Below are 19,499 nucleotides of genomic sequence, written 5' to 3'. Positions count from 1 at the left end.
GGTACTTCCAAGACAAGTAATAGATTCTAAAGGTGCTCCAATTTTTAATTCAATTTGACAAGTTTTTATTTTTTTTTTCCCCCACATACTCTTGCATTGGGTCTTCCTCATTTGACCTCATCAAATTCTATTATGTGTTACTATATGGTTTGTAAGTGCTAAATGAAATGTTGGCTTTCATTTATAATAGGGAGGAATCAAGAGTCAATATTAATACATGACCAATGCAAGTTGAGAATTGGGGTGCACTGATATCAAAGGTAACATACGGAAATTATAATTGTTTCTTTGCGTTGCTGTTACTTAAGAATGCCTCCTACTTGTTCATTGTTTCCATCTAATTATACTTGTCTCTGTTTGAAATGCAGAGTCTAAAATGGTAAGAAATTCGTAGACATGGCAATGCAAGCATTCAATGAAGACCAGTGCTTGTTGTAAAACGCCTCCAGATGTATGTTGACTTCATCTATTTTAAATGGATAACTGCAACAGAATTTCTCTAGTTTAGAAGTCATAACATGCAAAACTTCAGTTCCCATGCTGTAGTACAAAAATTTTATTGATTGAATATATAAGCAAATGTTCTAGCTCCATTGCTTGATGCTTTCGTCTTTCATAAAACAAATATTCTACTTGCTAATCTGGCAGCATTGTGCAGCACTATGCTTCCTCTTATAATACAAATCCATTTTTGTTCTATACAGGTTTCTCATTATCCAGACCCGGAAATTCAATATACATTTCTTCTCTAGAATTGCCCTTCATTCAAGCTTCGTGATCAAACACCTCAGGTTCCCAAGTTTGTTTTATTCTCTGACTGGCTTGGCTGCATTCCACTAAAAGCCTCTTCCATACAGCAGGGCCTACAAAGTTTTCATTTGTTGAAGGAGGTTTGCTGCCTAACTTGATGGAGCTTTGTATTAGAGAATGTGAAAAACTAATTAACCCCCTATTCTGTATTATATAGTAAGTCAGGGTGTTAGTTTCTGTTTTAAGCTTCCTGTTTGAGTCTGTTTTGGAATTCTTTCTTTATAGGCTAGTTCCGTCCCTTATACAAGGTTCCCCCTTTGTATCTTGTGTGTAATCAATGAATGAGGTTATTCAGTTTCATATCATTTCTCTCACAAAGTCTTGAACTCTTTCTTTCTACACATATTTTGTTCTACCCTAGGATAATAATTTTAAGCATTTATCATCCTCTTAGTCTTTTTTGCTGCAATTCATATGCTAATTCTTAGAATTCACAGTGACAGGAGGCCAATTGAAACAGAAGCTTTCAAACCACTACCCAAACTTTCTAAGGTTGAATTCAGAATGTTAAGACAGAAAATAAATAAAATTAAAGGATAAGAAAAAGTTGGTTGTCAAATGCACGTTATTTTTATATGCTGGTACACATTTTTTTATTTTAGTAAATTTAAAAATAAGTTTTTTTAAATTTCAGAAAAACTGTTGTGCTTCAAGTGTAAGTAAGTAAATCTCATATCAGCAAACTTGGATTAAATAAAGTATATATTTAAAAGATTAATAAACCCATTGCACCAGAGTTTTCCCTCCCTAATCATATGAAGTAATCCTCAGCTGTATTGTAACAACTGTCTCACATCTAATTTACAACTAACATCGTTATATTTCAATTGTTTGCTGCTCTATCTAAACGAAGTTCACAACAACACTGTCTTACCTATTCTCAACATGGTTTTTGAAAGGCTCATTTCTTTTGCTGTTCTTTTTCTATTTGACATTTGCCAGTTTCTTGCTTAGAATAAAGTATAAAACCATAGATGATAATAATAATAATAACAAGAGAGTAAATAGTCAAATACAATGTTACTGTTTCATTTTCATATATTTATTGTTAAAATGATTATCTTATTGGTCAATATATTGTGTCTATCATAAGCTAATATATTTTTCGTTCTTGCTGATGATTCTGTTTAACCTTCCAGTTACTTGTCTCACACATATCAGTTACTATGTTAGCTTAATTATTGCTAATAAGCAAGTGAAATGTTGATAATTTCCATATTTCATTCCTTTTATTGAAATTGCATCTTTAGGGTCTTGCTAACAACTTGTATCTTGATTTTGATAATCTAAGTAATATTTTTCTTCAATGTTCATTACAGTATTCTTAATGTAAATCTTGCGATTTCATCTGATTTTTCGCATGTTCTGATTATAAGATGATAAATTCACCATGAACTAAATGTTCCCTATAAACATAGAAGCCTACAACTCATAATGGGGAACTCAGGACATTATATATGAAGAGAAGAGTGATAGGTAGATTTCCAAGTAATAAGAAAGATAATTCTGTTGGCCTGAATTTTTTTTCTATATATAAAGTTAAGATATATTGATTTTAAAGGCCTTACATAAAGGATAATAAACCTAGTGGTGAAATTACGACGAAATAAGTTTTAGATTGAAATGTAAATTCAGCTTTGTGTTTGACTGTTTTGGTTCTACTTTCTGTTTTGTAAGAGTTTTCTGTTTTCTGTTTTCTGTTTACTTGCCCTTCTTAGCTTCTGTTATGTGTTATCTGCTATAAATAGAAAGCCTTGATAGAATGTAACAGATTGGTTTCATGGTGAAAACAATTGAGGAAGTTCAGTATTTGCTTCCCTTTCTTCTTTCACAATCATCTTCTTCATCTTCAATTAGTGTTTATATGATTCTGCATAATTTAAGAGTGGACCTCAAAGGGTCTGTACCAGCAACAGCATTTGGTCTTCCCAACAAAACCAAAAAGAAATAAATTAACAGACAAAATTACCAACATAATATATATACATACATATACACTTTCCTAGAGTAGAATTACATAGATTAGTCTTGTGACCATGTCCGTGTGAATGTTATAACATGAAGCTTTTTCTTGTCTTTTCCTTTTAATAAGTTCTTTTGAATTGTTTACACCACCTTATGAAGGTGGGTTTCGAGACTTACAAAAAAACATAAAAGAGTAGCGTATAATATAATATAGAGGCTTATCGTGGATGATAATTCATTTTTTTTTTTAATGAGACAAATTGAGAAGGAGAGAAAGAAAGAAGAGAGAGTTGACTTTTTCCACTATTTAATAATTAACTAGCCATGTGAGAACTGAGGAATATATAAAATAAATAGAGATAATATTCTGCACATGGAGTGACGTGATTTTGTGATTATGCTATCGGTATGCCAACTACTATATTGTTTATTTAATTACTTGTATATATTTTGTTGAGCTATGTACGTAATTGGTATCACCTAATTTATGCGTCTCATGTTTTCAATTAATTATTATACAATATTCAGCATTGTAACAAATGTCTTAGCACTACATAAATATAAGACTCGGCAAAGAACGTTGTTACTTGTTAGTGCACTGTAAACCTTAAAACACTTGAGATCCTTTGTGCTTGAGAAGTTCATCTACATTTAGCAATCTAGCTCCAACAATTTTCTTCATTACCTTACAATCCTTCTTTCTTTTTCTCTTTGTTGTGATCTCATCATCTCCTGAACTTGAGCCTCAATCATGGCTGCAAAACTTGAGGGTAGAGCTTATCTGTTTTGCTTTGTTGATGCTATTTTGAACAAGCTGTCTTCACTCGATGTCAACTCAACCCCAACAGCAAAGAAGTTAGCTGACCAGAAGTTGCTTCAAAGGCTGAGGAACAGTCTCCGTGCCACTCGACTTGTACTTGATGATGCAGAGCAGAAGCAGATCAGAGACCAAGAAGTCAATAAATGGCTTGTGGATCTCCAAGATGCTCTCTATTTGGCTGATGACTTGTTGGATGAACTCTCCACTAAAGCTGCCACTGCCACTCCTACTCAAAGGGATCCAGGTAACTCATCTTACCATTATCGCTATGCTGTTGATTCAGTGGTGGAATATAGTGATGGTGATGAGATAAGGACAGTAGAGAGCATGCAAGACATAGTTGATAAACTAGAGTCTATCGTTGAGGAGAAAGATGATCTTGGTCTAAAACAAGAGCTTGTCGAAGATCCAAAAGACATGTCATGGAGAATTCAATCATCCCTGGTTGAATCTTCTGATATATATGGCAGGAACGATGACAAAGAGGCAATCATAAAATTGTTGTTAGACGACACTTGCGATGATAAATTGTCTGTGATCTCTATAGAAGGTATAGGTGGAATTGGAAAGACTACTTTGGCTCAGTTGGTTTACAACGATGCCAGAGTGAAGGAGAAGTTTGCCATTAAAGCATGGGTGTGTGTTGCTACTATATTTGATCCTATTAGTGTTTCAAAGGCTATAATAGAGGAAATAACTTCTCTTTGTAACATGGTTAACTTGAATTCACTTCAAACTCAATTGAAGGAAAAGTTAACACAGAAGACATTCTTAGTTGTCTTAGATGATGTTTGGGATAATCAGCAAAATTTGTGGGACAATTTTCTAAAACCATTTTTGAGTGGGAATAAAGGAAGTAAAATTCTTTTAACTACTCGCAATAAAAATGTTGATTCTGTAGTGTCAAATGCAAATCTACATTACAAACTAGATATATTGTCTCCCAATGATTGTTGGTCATTATTTTTGAAACATTCATCTCTTTCTACTAATTCTAGACAATATGTAATCCTAGAAAAAATTGGTAAAAAAATTGTTGAAAAGTGTAAGGGATTACCTTTGGCTTTAAAGACACTTGGGGGTTTATTGCGCAATGAAGAAAATGAGGAATATTGGGAGAAGACACTGAAAAGTGAAATTTGGGAGCTTCCGAAAGACAAGAGTGAGATTATTCCTGCATTAAGAGTTAGTTATCACTATCTTCCTTCACATTTAAAGCGGTGCTTTGTTTATTGCTCATTATATCCTGAGGATTATCAATTTGACAAAGACGAATTGATTTTGTTGTGGATGGCTGAAGATTTGGTACAACCAATAGAAAATTACACATTAGAAAATATTGGTTGTGCATATTTTGATGAATTAGTTGCAAGGTCATTTTTTCAGTCTTCTAGTAAAAATGTTAGCTTATTTGTAATGCATGATCTCATGCATGATTTAGCAACATTCTTTGCTGGAAAGTTCTATTTCAGTGTTAGAGAATTTGGAGACTGCCAAAAAATTTGCAGCAAAACTCGTCATTTGTCATATATGGTAAATCCTCGTGATCCAATATTAAGACTTGAAGAGGCCTATAAGGGAGCAATACATATGAGAACTTTTTTAGATGTACATTTTTCTCATCAGCCTTATGGTTCAATTAAGTTAGAAAGTGATTCTTGGCTCTTCCACTTACATATGAGGTGTTTAAGAGTTTTGTCATTTAAATCTTTTTCTATTGAGTCATTGCCGGATTCAATAGGTGAGTTGATCCATTTGCATTATTTGGATCTCTCGTACACACCTATTTTCACATTGCCTGAGTCTTTGTGTAAAGTATACAATCTTCAAACGTTGAAGTTGAGGTATTGTGATAAGCTAGCGATGCTTCCAAGTCGCATACAGGAACTTGTGAACCTGCGTCATCTTGATATCAGAGGCACTTATTGTTTGAAAGAGATGCCGAAGGGAATGAGCAAGTTAAAGCATCTGAACTTGTTAAGTGATTATATTGTGGGAAAGCATGAGGAGAACGGGATAAGAGAATTGGGAGCACTTGACAATCTTCATGGCTCACTTTGCATCTCCAAGTTAGAGAATGTCAACAACAGCCGCGAAGCTTTGGAGGCAAAGATGGGTAAGAAGAAGCACGTCATCATTTTAAAATTGAAATGGCGTAGAGAAGGTGATATTGTTGATGTTGAAACTGCAAGAGATATACTTGAGGAGTTACAACCTCACCGAAACTTGAAAGAGTTATCAATTGATGGTTATAGGGGTGAAATATTCCCCGATTGGTTGGGCCTTTCTTCCTACTCCAATGTAACCATATTGACTCTAAATCGTTGCAAGAATTGCCGTCAGGTTCCTTCACTGGGACAGTTACCCTCTCTGCAGTATCTGGAGATATTGGGACTTGAAGGGTTGGAGAGAATTGGTGGTGAGTTTTACAACAACGCTGAATCATCTCATCAGGGCACACCCTTCAGGTCTCTTCTAAGTCTGAGATTTGATAAAATGCATTGCTGGAGAGAGTGGCATATTCCTGATGAGATTGATGTATTTCCGAAACTTGAAAACCTTTCAATACGTGATTGTCCGGTGTTAAGTGGAGATCTGCCTGCTCACCTTCCAGTTCTGGAGCAACTTAGCATTGTTGGATGCGAAAAGCTTGCATGTTCACTGCCGAGAGCTCCCAAGCTTCACCAATTAACTGTAAAGGGTTCTGGGTTCTACAGGAATGCGGCACCGCATGAGGTATTAATTTCAGAAAACCAGCTGGCGAAGTCCGTACTAGAGTGCCTGCCCCACATCCAATCGCCGTGTTTCCAGGATTTGGAAATCCATGAGTGTTGGTCAGCAATATCAATTTCAGGAGATTATTTGCCCGATTCATTACAATTTCTGAGAATCTGGGATTGTTCAAAATTAACATTCTCAGAGCCACTGCAACACAAGTCTCTAACGCAGATAGATGTGACCCGGTGTGGTTCACTGACGTTGTTTCCATTGGGGGCCCTTCCAAATCTCAAGAAACTCTCAATCTCAAAATGCCGCCATTTAGTATCAGTGCCGGAGCTAGGCTTTGCTGCGCCCCACCTAGAGGAACTGTCTATGCAGGATTGCCCAGAAATGGATTGTTTTGGAGAGGAGTGCCTCCCGCCGAGCTTGACAACTCTTTGGATCAATAATTGCCAGAAACTAGAGAGGTGGATAACATCCAATGGTTTGCAGAGTGAAGGCCTTACCCATCTTATGCTTCATAAATGGAATGAAGTTAAGTCGTTCCCGAGAGAGGGTTGCCTTCCTGCTTCCCTCCAGTCTCTAGGCTTGTCGTGGTTTTCAAATCTGGAGACGCTAGACTGCAAGGGCCTTCACCAACTCTCCTTCATCCAAACATTAACAATTGAATACTGTCCAAAGCTGGAGAATATCACACAAGAAAACCTGCCTGCCTCCATATCAAAACTCCTCATCAGGGGAGAATGTCCTTTGAGAAGTAAGCTGGAAGAGAGGAACGACCCACGGATTCAATTCGACACAGGTAATTGTTTTTGCTCTCATCTTCCCTAAACTCACTGAACGCTCTCCAATTACAATGCTAATTGTTCCCACGGTCCCACCAAACATTCTCATTCCCTTGTTAATATGCCAAACCAATTTTTCCCCTTAATTTTTTAATATATGTTTTCACTCTTAGATCTTAGCCATTTATCTGTACCTTAGCTACCGTTTCACTCCCAATTTCTATGGTTGATTGCAGCCTAGGAGGATCAGTTTTGTTGATTCTGATTTTCCACCATTTCTGCAACATGCAAGGATTCTGTCTATTAATATGTTATTGGTTCATTTCGTGAATCTCAGGTACTATTTGGGGTTTAACTCGGTGGAGGTGCATTTGTACTTTATGAAATACATTATTCTCTTCGCTTTGCAAAGTCATAGCAATTTTCGAATTACCAAAACAGAACATACTTTAGTTATGCCATTAGATTTGAGTTTTCTGTTTCTGTCAGATTTGAGTTCATAGAATTTTGCTTTTTATTTTCAAATTTTTGGACTCTGTTTATCTCGTACAATTCTGTTATGTGATGCCTATCTGAAATTTTCATCTTTAATCCATAATGAGTAAACCAAGGTTCATGAAGAGATGAAAGACCCACAAATTCAATACGAAAGTTATGGCAAATGCAATTAGGAAGGAAACGGCTTACTTTACTTATGTCATCAGATTTCAATTTTTTATATTTGTGTCATTTTGGGTACTTCTGAGACAAGTAATAGATTTTGAAGATGCTGCAATTTTTTATTCAATTTTTATATTTGTGTCCTCTTGCATTGGATCATCCTCATTTGACCTCATCAAATTCTATTATGTGTTACTATATGTTTTGTAAGTGCTAAATGAAATGTTGGCTTTCATTTATAATAGGGAAGAATCAAGAGTCAATATTAATACATGACCAATGCAAGTTGAGAATTGGGGTGCACTGATATCAAAGGTAACATGTGGAAATTATAATTGTCTCTTTGCGTTGATGTTACTTAAGAATGCCTCCTACTTGTTCATTGTTTCCATCTAATTATACTTGTCTCTGTTTGATATGCAGAGTCTAAAATTTTAAGAAATTCGTAGATATGGCAATGCAAGCATTCAATGAAAACCAGTGCTTGTTGTAAAATGCCTCCAGATGTATGTTGACTTCATCTATTTTAAATGGATAACTGCAACAGAATTTCTCATCTCTAGTTTAGAAGTCATAACATGCAAAACTTCAGTTCCTATGCTGTAGTACAAAAATTAAATTGATTGAATATATGTATATAAGCAAATGTTCTAGCTCCATTGCTTGATGCTTTCGTCTTTCATAAAACAAATGTTCTACTTGCTAATCTGGCAGCATTGTGCAGCACTATGCTTCCTCTTATAATACAAATCCATTTTTGTTCTATACAGGTTTTTCATTATCCAGACCCGGAAATTCAATATACATTTCTTCTCTGGAATTGCCCTTCATTCAAGCTTCATGATCAAACACCTCAGGTTGCCAAGTTTGTTTTATTCTCTGACTGGCTTGGCTGCATTCCGCTGAAAGCCTCTTCCATACAGCACGGCCTACAAAGTTTTCGTTTGTTGAAGGAGGTTTGCTGCCTAACTTGATGGAGCTTTGTATTAGAGAATGTGAAAAACTAATTAACCCCCTATTCTGTATTATATATTAAGTCGGGGTGTTAGTTTCTGTTTTAACATTTAAGCTTCCTGTTTGAGTCTGTTTTGGAATTCTTTCTTTATAGGCTAGTTCCGTGCCTTATACAAGGTTCCCCCTTTGTATCTTGTGTGTAATCAATGAATGAGGTTATTCAGTTTCATATCATTTCTCTCACAAAGTCTTGAAACTTTTTCTTTCTACACATATTATGTTCTACCCTAAGTTAATAATTTTAGGCATTTATCATCCTCTTAGTCTTTTTTGCTGCAATTCATATGCTAATTCTTAGAATTCATAGTGACAGGAGGCCAATTGAAACAGAAGCTTCCAAACCACTACCCAAACTTTCTAAGGTTGAATTCAGAATGTTAAGACAAAATAAATAAATAAAGGATAAGAAAAAGATGGTTGTCAAATGCACATTTTATTTTTATATGCTGGTACACATTTTTTTATTTTAGTAAATTTAAAATTAAGTTTTTTAAATTTCAGAAAAACTGTTGTGTTTCAAGTGTATATATTTAATCCAAGTTTACTGATGATATGAGATTTACTGATATTTAAAATTTTAGTAAATCTCATATCAGTAAACTTGGATTAAATAAAGTATATATTTAAAAGATTAATAAACCCATTGCACCAGAGTTTTCCCTCCCTAATCATATGAGGTAATCCTCAGCTGTATTGTAACAACTGTTTCACATCTAATATACAACTAACATAGTTATATTTCGATTGTTTGCTGCTCTATCTAAACGAAGTTCACAACATGACAACAACATTGTCTTACCTATTCTCAACATGGTTTTTGAAAGACTCATATTTCTTTTGCTGTTCTTTTCTATCTGACATTTGCCAATTTTTCTTTCTTGCTTAGAATAAAAACATAGATGATAATAATAATACTAACAAAAAAGTAAATAGTCAATTACAATGTTAACTTTTTCTTTTTCATATATTTATTGTTAAAATGAATATCTTATTGGTCAATATATTGTGGCTATCATAAGCTAATATATATTTCGATCTTCTTGATGATTCTATTAAACCTTTCAATTACTTGTCTCACACATATCAGTTACTATTTTAGCTTAATTATTGCTAATAAGCAAGTCAAATGTTGGTAATTTTCTATATTTCATTCCTTTTATTGAAATTGCATCTTTAGGGTCTTGCTAACAACTTGTATCTTTTGATAATCTAAGTCATATTGGACGTCAATGTTCAATACAGTATTCTTAATGTAAATTTTGCGATTTCATCTGATTTTTCGCATGTTCTGATCATAAGATGATAAATCCACCATGAACTCATATTGGGGAACTCAGGACATTATATATGAAGGGAAAAGTGATAAGCTAAGTAGATATCCAAGTAATAATAATAATAATAATAATAATAATAATAATAAATTACATTATATACTAATCCAAAAGCCGTTTAGTTAATCTAGATAGAAATTTTAAAAAGTTTAAAATAAAAAAGGCGTGTGAACAAATTCATGGAGGATATAAAGCAAAAGCATTCTCACTACAAGCCTGCTTTAGTGCTTTATAAGTCTTGACGTTTTGTATCTTTTTTAGTCCTACAATTACAAATCATCATTCTCTTATAACTATTATTTTTCTTGTACTGAAGGACGACGCCACCACCAAAACTTTCACCATTAGTTGCTTATACGTCAAAAGGTGGCATGTCATGTCCACATAATAAGCTATGTGAATTTGTCACCAGGCCATAGCCTTATCAAGTCAATTTCTCTATTATTTGAGTGCACCTTGCAAAAATATCTTTCACTTTATGAATTTAACGAAATCACCACAACACAAAGCACAATAAATAATTAAATATATAACACTAAGCAATTCTATAAACTTTGCTTTTTAATATGTAACAACACTCCTTTAAAATTCCTTAAAAAAAATAAAGTACTTATCCTAAGTAACTAGAATAATTGTGTGCCAGTTTTTAGTTTATTTTATAGGTTTAGCTAACATGTATCCTAAAGGTATATGATAGATAAACCTTTATATTAGAAGTCAATTTAATATTTTATCTATATTAAACTGTTCTGATATAATATTATTATTTTTCCTGACCAATGAAATGATAAATCTTTGAAATAAGTTGCATATTATTATGTTAAGATTGACAATTACAAAACGAAGCAGAAAAAAAATCACAAATAATATTTTAGGAGGGGCTGAATCGTTGATTCATGATTGAATTGCTTACTGTTATAAAATTTATTAATCCTAAAGCCATGTAGTTAATCTACAAAGAAGTTTTAAAAAGTGAACAAAGGAGAGTGAACAAATTCATGCAGGAAATAAAGCAAAAGCAAACCCACTATAAAGAACCAAAGCCTTGTGGACCCTCAATACATTGATAGAGGCACTGATGACAAACTAGGAAATCAAACACCGAATCGTTGTGAGATTAGTAAAGAAACACACTGTCAAAATAGATTATTGAGAAACACATCATTTTGTCTGAACAAAGTAAGCTCAAGTCAATTTCACTCCCCACACAAACCAAGCACTTCACATAGCTTCTGTTTGAGAAAATCCAGAGACTACATTACACTGCAAAGTGCGAACCCTTTCCATATCCATCGCCTTTCTTTCTTTCTCATCTTCTGCTGCACTTGAGATTCAATCATGGCTGCAAAACTTGATGGTGGAGCTTATCTCACTTCCTTTGTTGATGCCGTTTTAGACAAGTTGTCTTTAATACTTGAAGATGACTCTGTCCTTGAAGGAAACTACTCTGCCCAGGAGTTGCTTGGAAGGTTGGAGAAAAGTCTGTATGACGTTGGACCTGTTCTTGATGATGCTGAGCAAAAGCAGTTCACTGACAAGAGAGTCAAGAAGTGGCTTGTTGATCTCCAAGATGCTCTCTATTTTGCTGATGACTTGCTCGATGAGATCTCCACTAAAGCTGCCATCGCCGCCACTCAAAGGGAGCCAGGTAACTCTTCTTCCTGGTCTCGTCTTGTTCATTCATATATTGAAGACAGTGGTGATATGGAAAAAGTAGTTGGTACACTAGAGACTGTTGTAGCAAAGAAAAATTATCATCGTCTGAAAGAGTGCGCCAAGGTGGACATGTCGTCATGGAGAACTCCATCCACATCTCTCGTTGTAAGTTCTGACATATTTGGTCGGGACAATGACAAGAAAGAGATAATCAAATTGTTGCTAGATGATGCTTGTCATGCTGAATCACCTGTGACTGCGATCCCCATTCTGGGTATGGGCGGAATAGGAAAAACTACTCTGGCTCAACTGGTTTACAGTGATGTCCAAGTGGTGGAAAAATTTGACACTAGAGTGTGGGTGTGTGTTGCTGAAAATTCCGACCCTGTTCATATTACAAGGACAATAATAGTGGCACTAGATTCCCGTCCTTGTGGCATGGACAATTTTGATATTCTTCAATCTGATTTGAAGAAAAGGTTGACAGGAAAAACATTCTTAGTTGTTTTGGATGATGTCTGGCATGATCAACGAGACACATGGGAGAATTTCTTGAAACCTTTTCGGGATGGGAATACTGGAAGTAAAATTCTCTTAACAACCCGTAGTGAAAAGGTTGCTTCTGTGTTCGCAGCTCCTAATCGACATTATCAACTAAGTTTATTGTCAGACGAATATTGTTGGTCAGTGTTTTTGAAGCATTCATGTATTTCTACTAATTCTAAACAATATGCAACTCTAGAACCAATTGGTAGAAAAATTGTTGCAAAGTGTAAGGGATTACCTTTGGCTGTGAAGACACTTGGAGGTTTATTGCGCAATAAGTATAAGGTAGGGGATTGGGAGAATATACTTGAAAGTGAAATTTGGGAACTCCCGGAAGATGAAAATAAGATTGTTCCTGCATTAAGAGTTAGCTATCACTATCTCCCTTCACATTTAAAGCGGTGCTTTGTTTATTGCTCATTGTATCCTGAAGATTATCAATTTAACAAAAATAAATTAATCTTGTTGTGGATGGCTGAAGATCTCTTACAGCCAATTGGAAACAACACATTAGAAAATATTGGTTGTGCATATTTTGATGAATTAGTTGCAAGATCATTTTTTCAACTTTCTAGTGCTGATGATGAGTTATTTGTAATGCACGATCTCATGCATGATCTAGCAACATTCTTTGCTGGAAAATTCTTTTTCAGAGTCGACGAATTTAGCAATCCACACATGGCAGACAGCAAAACCCGTCATTTATCATATAATCGGGGTCGAATCTCAAAATTTCCAGAGGCCTATAATGGAGCAATATATATGAGAACATTACTACCTGTTGATGTTCAATCAAATGATATTGAATGTGATTTTGGGCTACAACAATTAAAGTGTTTAAGAATTTTGTCATTTCGTCGCTTTGAAATCCTGTCATTGCCTGATTCAATAGGTGAATTGATCCATTTGCGTTATTTGGATCTCTCTTACACACCTATGGTCACACTGCCTGAATCATTGTGTAAATTATACAATCTCCAAACATTGAAGTTGTGGAATTGTGAAAAGCTAGAGATGCTTCCCAGCCGCATGCAAGATCTTGTGAACCTACGGCATCTTGATATGAGGGGAGCTGATAGTTTAAAAGAGATGCCAAAAGGAATGAGTAAGTTAAAGCATCTGAACTTCTTAAGTGGTTATATTGTCGGGGAGCAAGTGGAGAATGGGATAAGAGAACTGGGAGCACTTGACGATCTTCATGGCTCACTTTGCATTTCTAACTTAAAGAATGTGAAAGACAGCCGTGAAGCTTTGGAGGCAAAGATGGGTAACAAGAAGCACATCATCATTTTATACTTGAAATGGCTTCGAGAAGACGATGATTTTGATGATTCTGATGATGACTTGAAATGGCTTCGAGAAGATGATGACGATGACGATCAGGATGAGGACCAGGATGAGGACAACGAGGAGGAGGAGGAGGAGGAGGAGGAAGAGGAGGAGGAGGAGGAGGATGATTGTGGTGGTGGTGATACTGTTGATGTTGAAAAAGAGAGAGATATACTTGACAAGTTACAACCTCACCGAAACTTGAAGGAGTTATCAATTTATAGTTACAGGGGTGAAACATTCCCCGATTGGTTAGGCCTTCCTTGCTACTCCAATATCACTAAATTGATTCTGTTTGTCTGTAAGAATTGCCGTCAGGTTCCTTCACTGGGACAGTTACCCTCTCTGCAGCATCTGGTGATATGTGGACTTTATGGGTTGGAGAGAATTGGTGGTGAGTTTTACAACAACGCTGAATCATCTCATCAGGGCACACCCTTCAGATCTCTGGAGACCCTGAAATTTGTTGGAATGCCCCGCTGGCAAGAGTGGCATATTCCTGATGACTTTGATGGATTTCCCAAACTTAAAAGCCTTTCCATAGCCAACTGTCCGGTGTTAAGTGGAGATCTGCCTGCTCACCTTCCGGCTCTGGAGGAATTGGATATACGGGAATGCCCAGAAATGGATTGTTTTGGAGAGGAGTGCCTCCCGCCAAGCTTGACAACTCTTCGGATCTATAAATGCAAGAAACTATCGAGGTGGATAATATCAAAGGGTTTACAGAGTCAAGGCCTAACCCATCTTTTCCTTTCCTTTTGGAATGAAGTTAAGGGGTTCCCAGGAGAGGGTTGCCTTCCTGCTTCCCTCAAGTCTCTACAATTGTCGTACTTTTCAAATCTGGAGATGCTAGACTGCAAGGGCCTTCACCATCTCACCTCCCTCCAACAATTAACAATTGAAAAGTGTCCACAGCTGGAGAATATCACACAACCAAACCTGCCTGCTTCCCTGTCAAAACTCCTCATCAAGGGAAAATGTCCATTGGGGAGTAAGCTGGAAGAGATGAACGACCCACGGATTCAATACCAAACAGGTAAGCTCTCGTCTTCCCTAAACTCACTGCACGCCCTCCAATTAAAATGCTAATTCTTCGCACCATACTTTCTCATTCCCTTGTTAATATGTCAAACCAATTTTTTCCCTTAATTTTTAATTTCTCTTTTCATTCTTAGCCATTTATCTGTCCCTTAGCTATGATTTCACTTAAAATTTGTAAGGTTGATTGCAGACTTGTACGATCTGTTTCCTGGATTCTGATTTGCCACCATTTCTGCAACATGCAAGGATTCTGTCTGTTAGTATGTTATGGAGGAGGTGCGTTCGAACTTTTTATGAAATACATTATTCTCTTTGATTTGCAAACTCATACCAATTTTCGAATTACGAAAACAGGACATATTTTAGCTATGCCATTGATATTCTTTGTTTAATTTTTGCAAACTCTTATGCGTTGCTGATCTGAATTTTTCATCTTCAATCCATATTGATTAAACCAAGGTTCTTGAAGAGAGAAAGACCCACAAATTCAATCCGAAATCTATGACAAATGCAATTAGGAAGCAAACGGCTTACTTACTTATGTCATCAAATTTCAATTCTTTATTTATATTTTTGTGTCATTTTGGGTACTTCCAAGACAAGTAATAGATTCTGAAGGTGCTCCAATTTTTAATTCAATTTGACAAGTTTTTATTTGTTTTTTCTCCCCGCATACTCTTGCATTGGGTTTTCCTCATTTGACCTCATCAAATTCTATTATGTGTTACTACATGGTTTGTAAGTGCTAAACGAAATGTTGGTTTTCGTTTATAATAGGGAAGAATCAAGAGTCAATATTAATACATGGCTGAGGCAAGTTGAGAATTGGGGTGCACTGATATCAAAGGTAACATAAGGAAATTGTGTTGATGTTACTTAATAATGCCTCCTACTTGTTCATTTTTTCCATCTAATTACACTTGTCTCTGTTTGAAATGCAGAGCCTAAAATTGAAAGAAATTCATAGATATGGCAATGCATGCATTCATTGAAAACCAGTGCTAGTTGTAAATGGCCTCCAGATGTATGTTGAATTCATCTATTTTAAATGGATAATTGCAATAGAATTTCTCATCTCTAGTTTAGAAGTCATAACATGCAAAACTTCAGTTCTCTATAGTGCAATAGAATTGCTTGATGCTTTCATCTTTTATAGAACAATGTTCTACTTGATAATCTGGCAGCATTGTGCAGCACTATGCTTCCTCTTATAATACAAATCCATTTTTGTTCTATACAGATTTCTCATTACTCAGACAATGGAAATTCAGTATAATTTCTTTTCTGGAATTGCTAAATCTATGACTGGGACTGCCGTTCATTCAAGCTTTATGATCAAACACCTGAGGTTCCCAAGTTTTTTTTTTTTTTCTCTGCATTCCACTGAAAGCCTCTTCCATACAGCACGGCCTACAAAGTTTTCTTTTGTTGAAGGAGGTTTGCTGACTAACTTGATGGAACTTTGTATTAGAGAATGTGAGAAACTAATTAACCCCCTATTCTGGATTATATAGTAAGTCAGGGTGTTAGTTTCTGTTTTAAGCTTCCTGTTTGAGTCTGTTTTGGAATTCTTTCTTTATAGGCTAGTTCCATCCCATATACAAGGTTCCCCTTTGTATCTTGTGTGTAATCAATGAATGAGGTTATTCAGTTTTATATCATTTCTCTCACAAAGTCTTGAAGCTCTTTCTTTCTACACATATTTTGTTCTACCCCAAGTTAATAATTTTAGGCATTTATCATTCTTAGTCTTTTATGCTGCAATTCATACGCTAATTCTTAGAATTCATAGTAACAGGAGGCCAATTGAAACAGAAGCTTCCAAACCATACCCAAACTTTTTAAGGATGAATTCAGAATGTTAAGACAGAAAATAAATAAATAAAGGATAAGAAAAAGTTGGTTGTCAAATGCACACTTTATTTTTATATGCTGTACACATTTTTTTATTTTAGTCAATTTAAAATTAAGTTTTTTAAATTTCAGAAAAGCTGCTGTGTTTCAAGTGTAAGTAAGTAAATAGTAAACTAGGATTAAAAAAAGTATCTATCTATTTTTATTATATAAAACTAGAGTGAGACCTGCGCAATGCGCGGAGAGGTAGATTATTTATACTATATAGTATATTTTAATAAATGTTATATTAAAAATATTTTAGAGAACATATTATAAATAGAATTTGAATTTATTTATTTTTAAAAAAGACATAGGTTATTTTTATTAGAGTTATACATAACTGCATTTTCTTTTTTTTTTTTAATTTTTTGATTTGCATTCATTTTTCGATTTGCATTAATGACTACACTTTGTCTTTTCTTACGGTTTTTTTGTTTGTAAATAATGAAAAAAATAAATGAATGAGAATGAAAAACATATAAAAATGTTATATTAAATTTAAGGAATTTTTGACAATTAGTATAAGAGATTAAGAAATGAAGAGTAGTAAGAGTCTTAATATATAAGTTGTAGAATTTGAATATTTGTAACTGAAATTTTTTATAACTATTATTATTATGACACTTTTAATGTATGTTTATTGCATTTAATTAGTACTTGATGTTTCAATTGAATAATAATAGATAAGAGTTTTTTGTTTTAATAATACTTGATGTTTCAATCGAATAATAATAGATAAGAGTTTTTTGTTTTAATTTTTTTAAAACATTTTACTAAATAGTGATTGGTTGATTTTCATCTAACAATTTTGGGTATTAATTCTTCCGGTCTGTCATTACCACTGCAAATCCTTCTACAACAAAGGGAATAGGACATGGTCAAAGAATGATAATCCATTCTAAGTAAATTGTGGAAGCAATACTGCACATGTGGAATAACAATTTGAAAAAGAGGAACACGTAAATATAGATTGTGGAAGTACTCCACATGTAAAATAACAATTTATAATTTGATGATGAAATATTGCAATCGATAGTATATAGGGAGCAATAATTTTAAATGCACATTAATTTTGGTTTTGAGAATTGGACAAAACCGTTTATAAAAGAGGAATACATCAACTTGTGCTACTTGCAATGAGTTCACAATTAAAATGTTATTATTTATAACAAATAAATAGGACTATTGAAAATGATATTGAACAATGAGAAGAGTAAACGGCAAAGATGAAAATCTTTAGAAAGATACCTGAGACAAATTTCCTACGTTGACCGCGCCGAATGGTGACGTTGGTCTGAGACCCAGAATCGAGCTCTGGATAACCGTTTACAAAGGAGGAATACATAAACTTGTCCTACTTACAATGAGTTCACAATTAAAATGTGATTATTTATAACAAATAAATAGGGCTATTGAAAATGATATTGAACAATGAGAAGAGTAAACGGCAAAGTTGAAAATCTTTAGGAAGATACCTGAGACAAATTTCCTATGTTGGCAGCGCCGAATGGTGATGTTGGTCTGAGACCCAGAATCGAGCTCTGGTAGGAAAACCGCAAGAGGAGGTATGAAGTTTGCCCTGATTTCTGCAATTTATGCAATGCGGCTCCGCCGGAGATGGACATCGTGATGTACAATTTGTTTTGAGGAAAAAACAATGGCTCATGGGACCGGAAGAGGATGGAGGAAATAAGATGGGACCGGAAGAGGATGGAGGAAATAGGATCTTGGTATGGAGAGGTGCTAAGAGAGTGAGGGTTTGAGAAAGGTAATAAACTCTTTGGTTTTGAGAGCTTTTTGTTGGGGTAAATGTTAATTTGTGTTTTTGTTGTTTTAGAAATAAGGATTGATTTGGAAAAAGTTAATTTGTTGGTTTTTATTGTGTTTTTTAGTTGTTTTTTGTGTTTTTTTTTTATGTGAAAATAAAAGTTGATTTGGCAAGATTTGAGTGGTGGATTCTAAAATTTTGCCAAGTAAGTGTTGGTGCTAATATGGCGTTAATAGAAGAAGAGAAATAACTTAGAAACAATGTGGGTAAACCTATGTACCTACTTTTATATATTAAGAATAGATAGAGAGATAGATTTGATGCCAAAGTCTTTATAGTTTGTACATTAGATTTAATTTATGTTTGTTCTCCTAATGATGTCACTGCCACCTCATCAATTTTATTTATTTGGCAAAATTTAGAAATCAACCGATCAAATTTTAGTAAAATATTTAAAAAAGAATAAAAATTAAAACCATAACTTGATTAATTAATTTATTACATATTATTATTTCATAGAAATATAAAGCATTAATTAAATATAATAAATATCTACATTAAAAATATCATAATAAATTTGAAGTTACAAAATATTCAAATTTATACTATTTGACCTACTTATATATCATACATAAAACTCTTACCACTATTACTTTATCACAATTCGTGGTTTACTTGAGAGAAATATTTACATTAACAAATGAAGAGGAGTTTATCTACTTAGAAATGATTCTATTAGTCTATTAGATGATTAGTTTCAAAATAAAAATATTTATTGTATTTTTAAAACAAATTTATGAAAAAACCACTCTTATTATTTTTACTATTTATATTTTTTTTATTATTTTGTAATACTTTACATATAATTATATTTTAAAATCTTTATAATTATATTTATTTCAATATAAATTTAAAAATATAAATATTTTTATTATTTTAAATAAAGTATATATTTAAAAGATTAATAAACCCATTGCACCAGAGTTTTTCCTCCCTAATCATATGAAGTAATCCTCAGCTGTATTATAACAACTGTTTCACATCTAATTTACAACTAACATAGTTATATTTCGATTGTTTGCTGCTCTATCTAAACGAAGTTCACAACAACATTGTCTTACCTTTCTCAACATGGTTTTTGAAAGACTCATATTTCT

General features: G+C 34.2%; 2 protein-coding genes and 1 long non-coding RNA gene across 4 annotated transcripts in view; all 3 read left to right on the top strand.

Annotated features, from left to right (window-relative positions):
- Positions 1–19,499, top strand: part of LOC107476024 (putative disease resistance RPP13-like protein 1) — a 47,296-nt gene that overhangs the window by 4,451 nt on the left and 23,346 nt on the right. Inside the window, exons 2-3 of the mRNA XM_052256866.1 lie at positions 13,828–14,673; positions 14,869–14,954. Coding sequence (XP_052112826.1) covers positions 13,828–14,673; positions 14,869–14,897 — 875 coding nt within the window. The 3' untranslated portion in view covers positions 14,898–14,954. The remainder of the gene's footprint in view (positions 1–13,827; positions 14,674–14,868; positions 14,955–19,499) is intronic.
- Positions 94–1,128, top strand: LOC107476026 (uncharacterized). Its single transcript, XR_001589622.3, has 3 exons — positions 94–260; positions 369–451; positions 705–1,128. It is a non-coding gene; the product is annotated as an uncharacterized LOC107476026 (long non-coding RNA).
- On the top strand, positions 3,136–8,944 carry LOC107476020 (putative disease resistance protein At3g14460). 2 transcript variants are annotated; one of them, XM_052256857.1, is made up of 5 exons: positions 3,136–7,118; positions 7,338–7,466; positions 8,007–8,076; positions 8,185–8,267; positions 8,532–8,944. In XM_052256857.1, the coding sequence occupies exons 1-2, from the start codon at positions 3,527–3,529 to the stop codon at positions 7,340–7,342; spliced, it is 3,597 nt and encodes a 1,198-aa protein (XP_052112817.1). In that variant the 5' UTR covers positions 3,136–3,526; the 3' UTR covers positions 7,343–7,466; positions 8,007–8,076; positions 8,185–8,267; positions 8,532–8,944. The 2 variants fall into 2 exon arrangements, with proteins under 2 accessions (XP_052112817.1, XP_052112818.1); XM_052256858.1 differs by lacking the exon at positions 8,185–8,267.

The sequence above is a fragment of the Arachis duranensis genome, chromosome 2 (assembly GCF_000817695.3).
Source record: "Arachis duranensis cultivar V14167 chromosome 2, aradu.V14167.gnm2.J7QH, whole genome shotgun sequence".
Lineage (NCBI taxonomy): Eukaryota > Viridiplantae > Streptophyta > Magnoliopsida > Fabales > Fabaceae > Arachis > Arachis duranensis.
The sequence above is the reverse complement of the archived record's forward strand: the minus strand, read 5'-3'. Positions and strand labels throughout refer to the sequence as shown.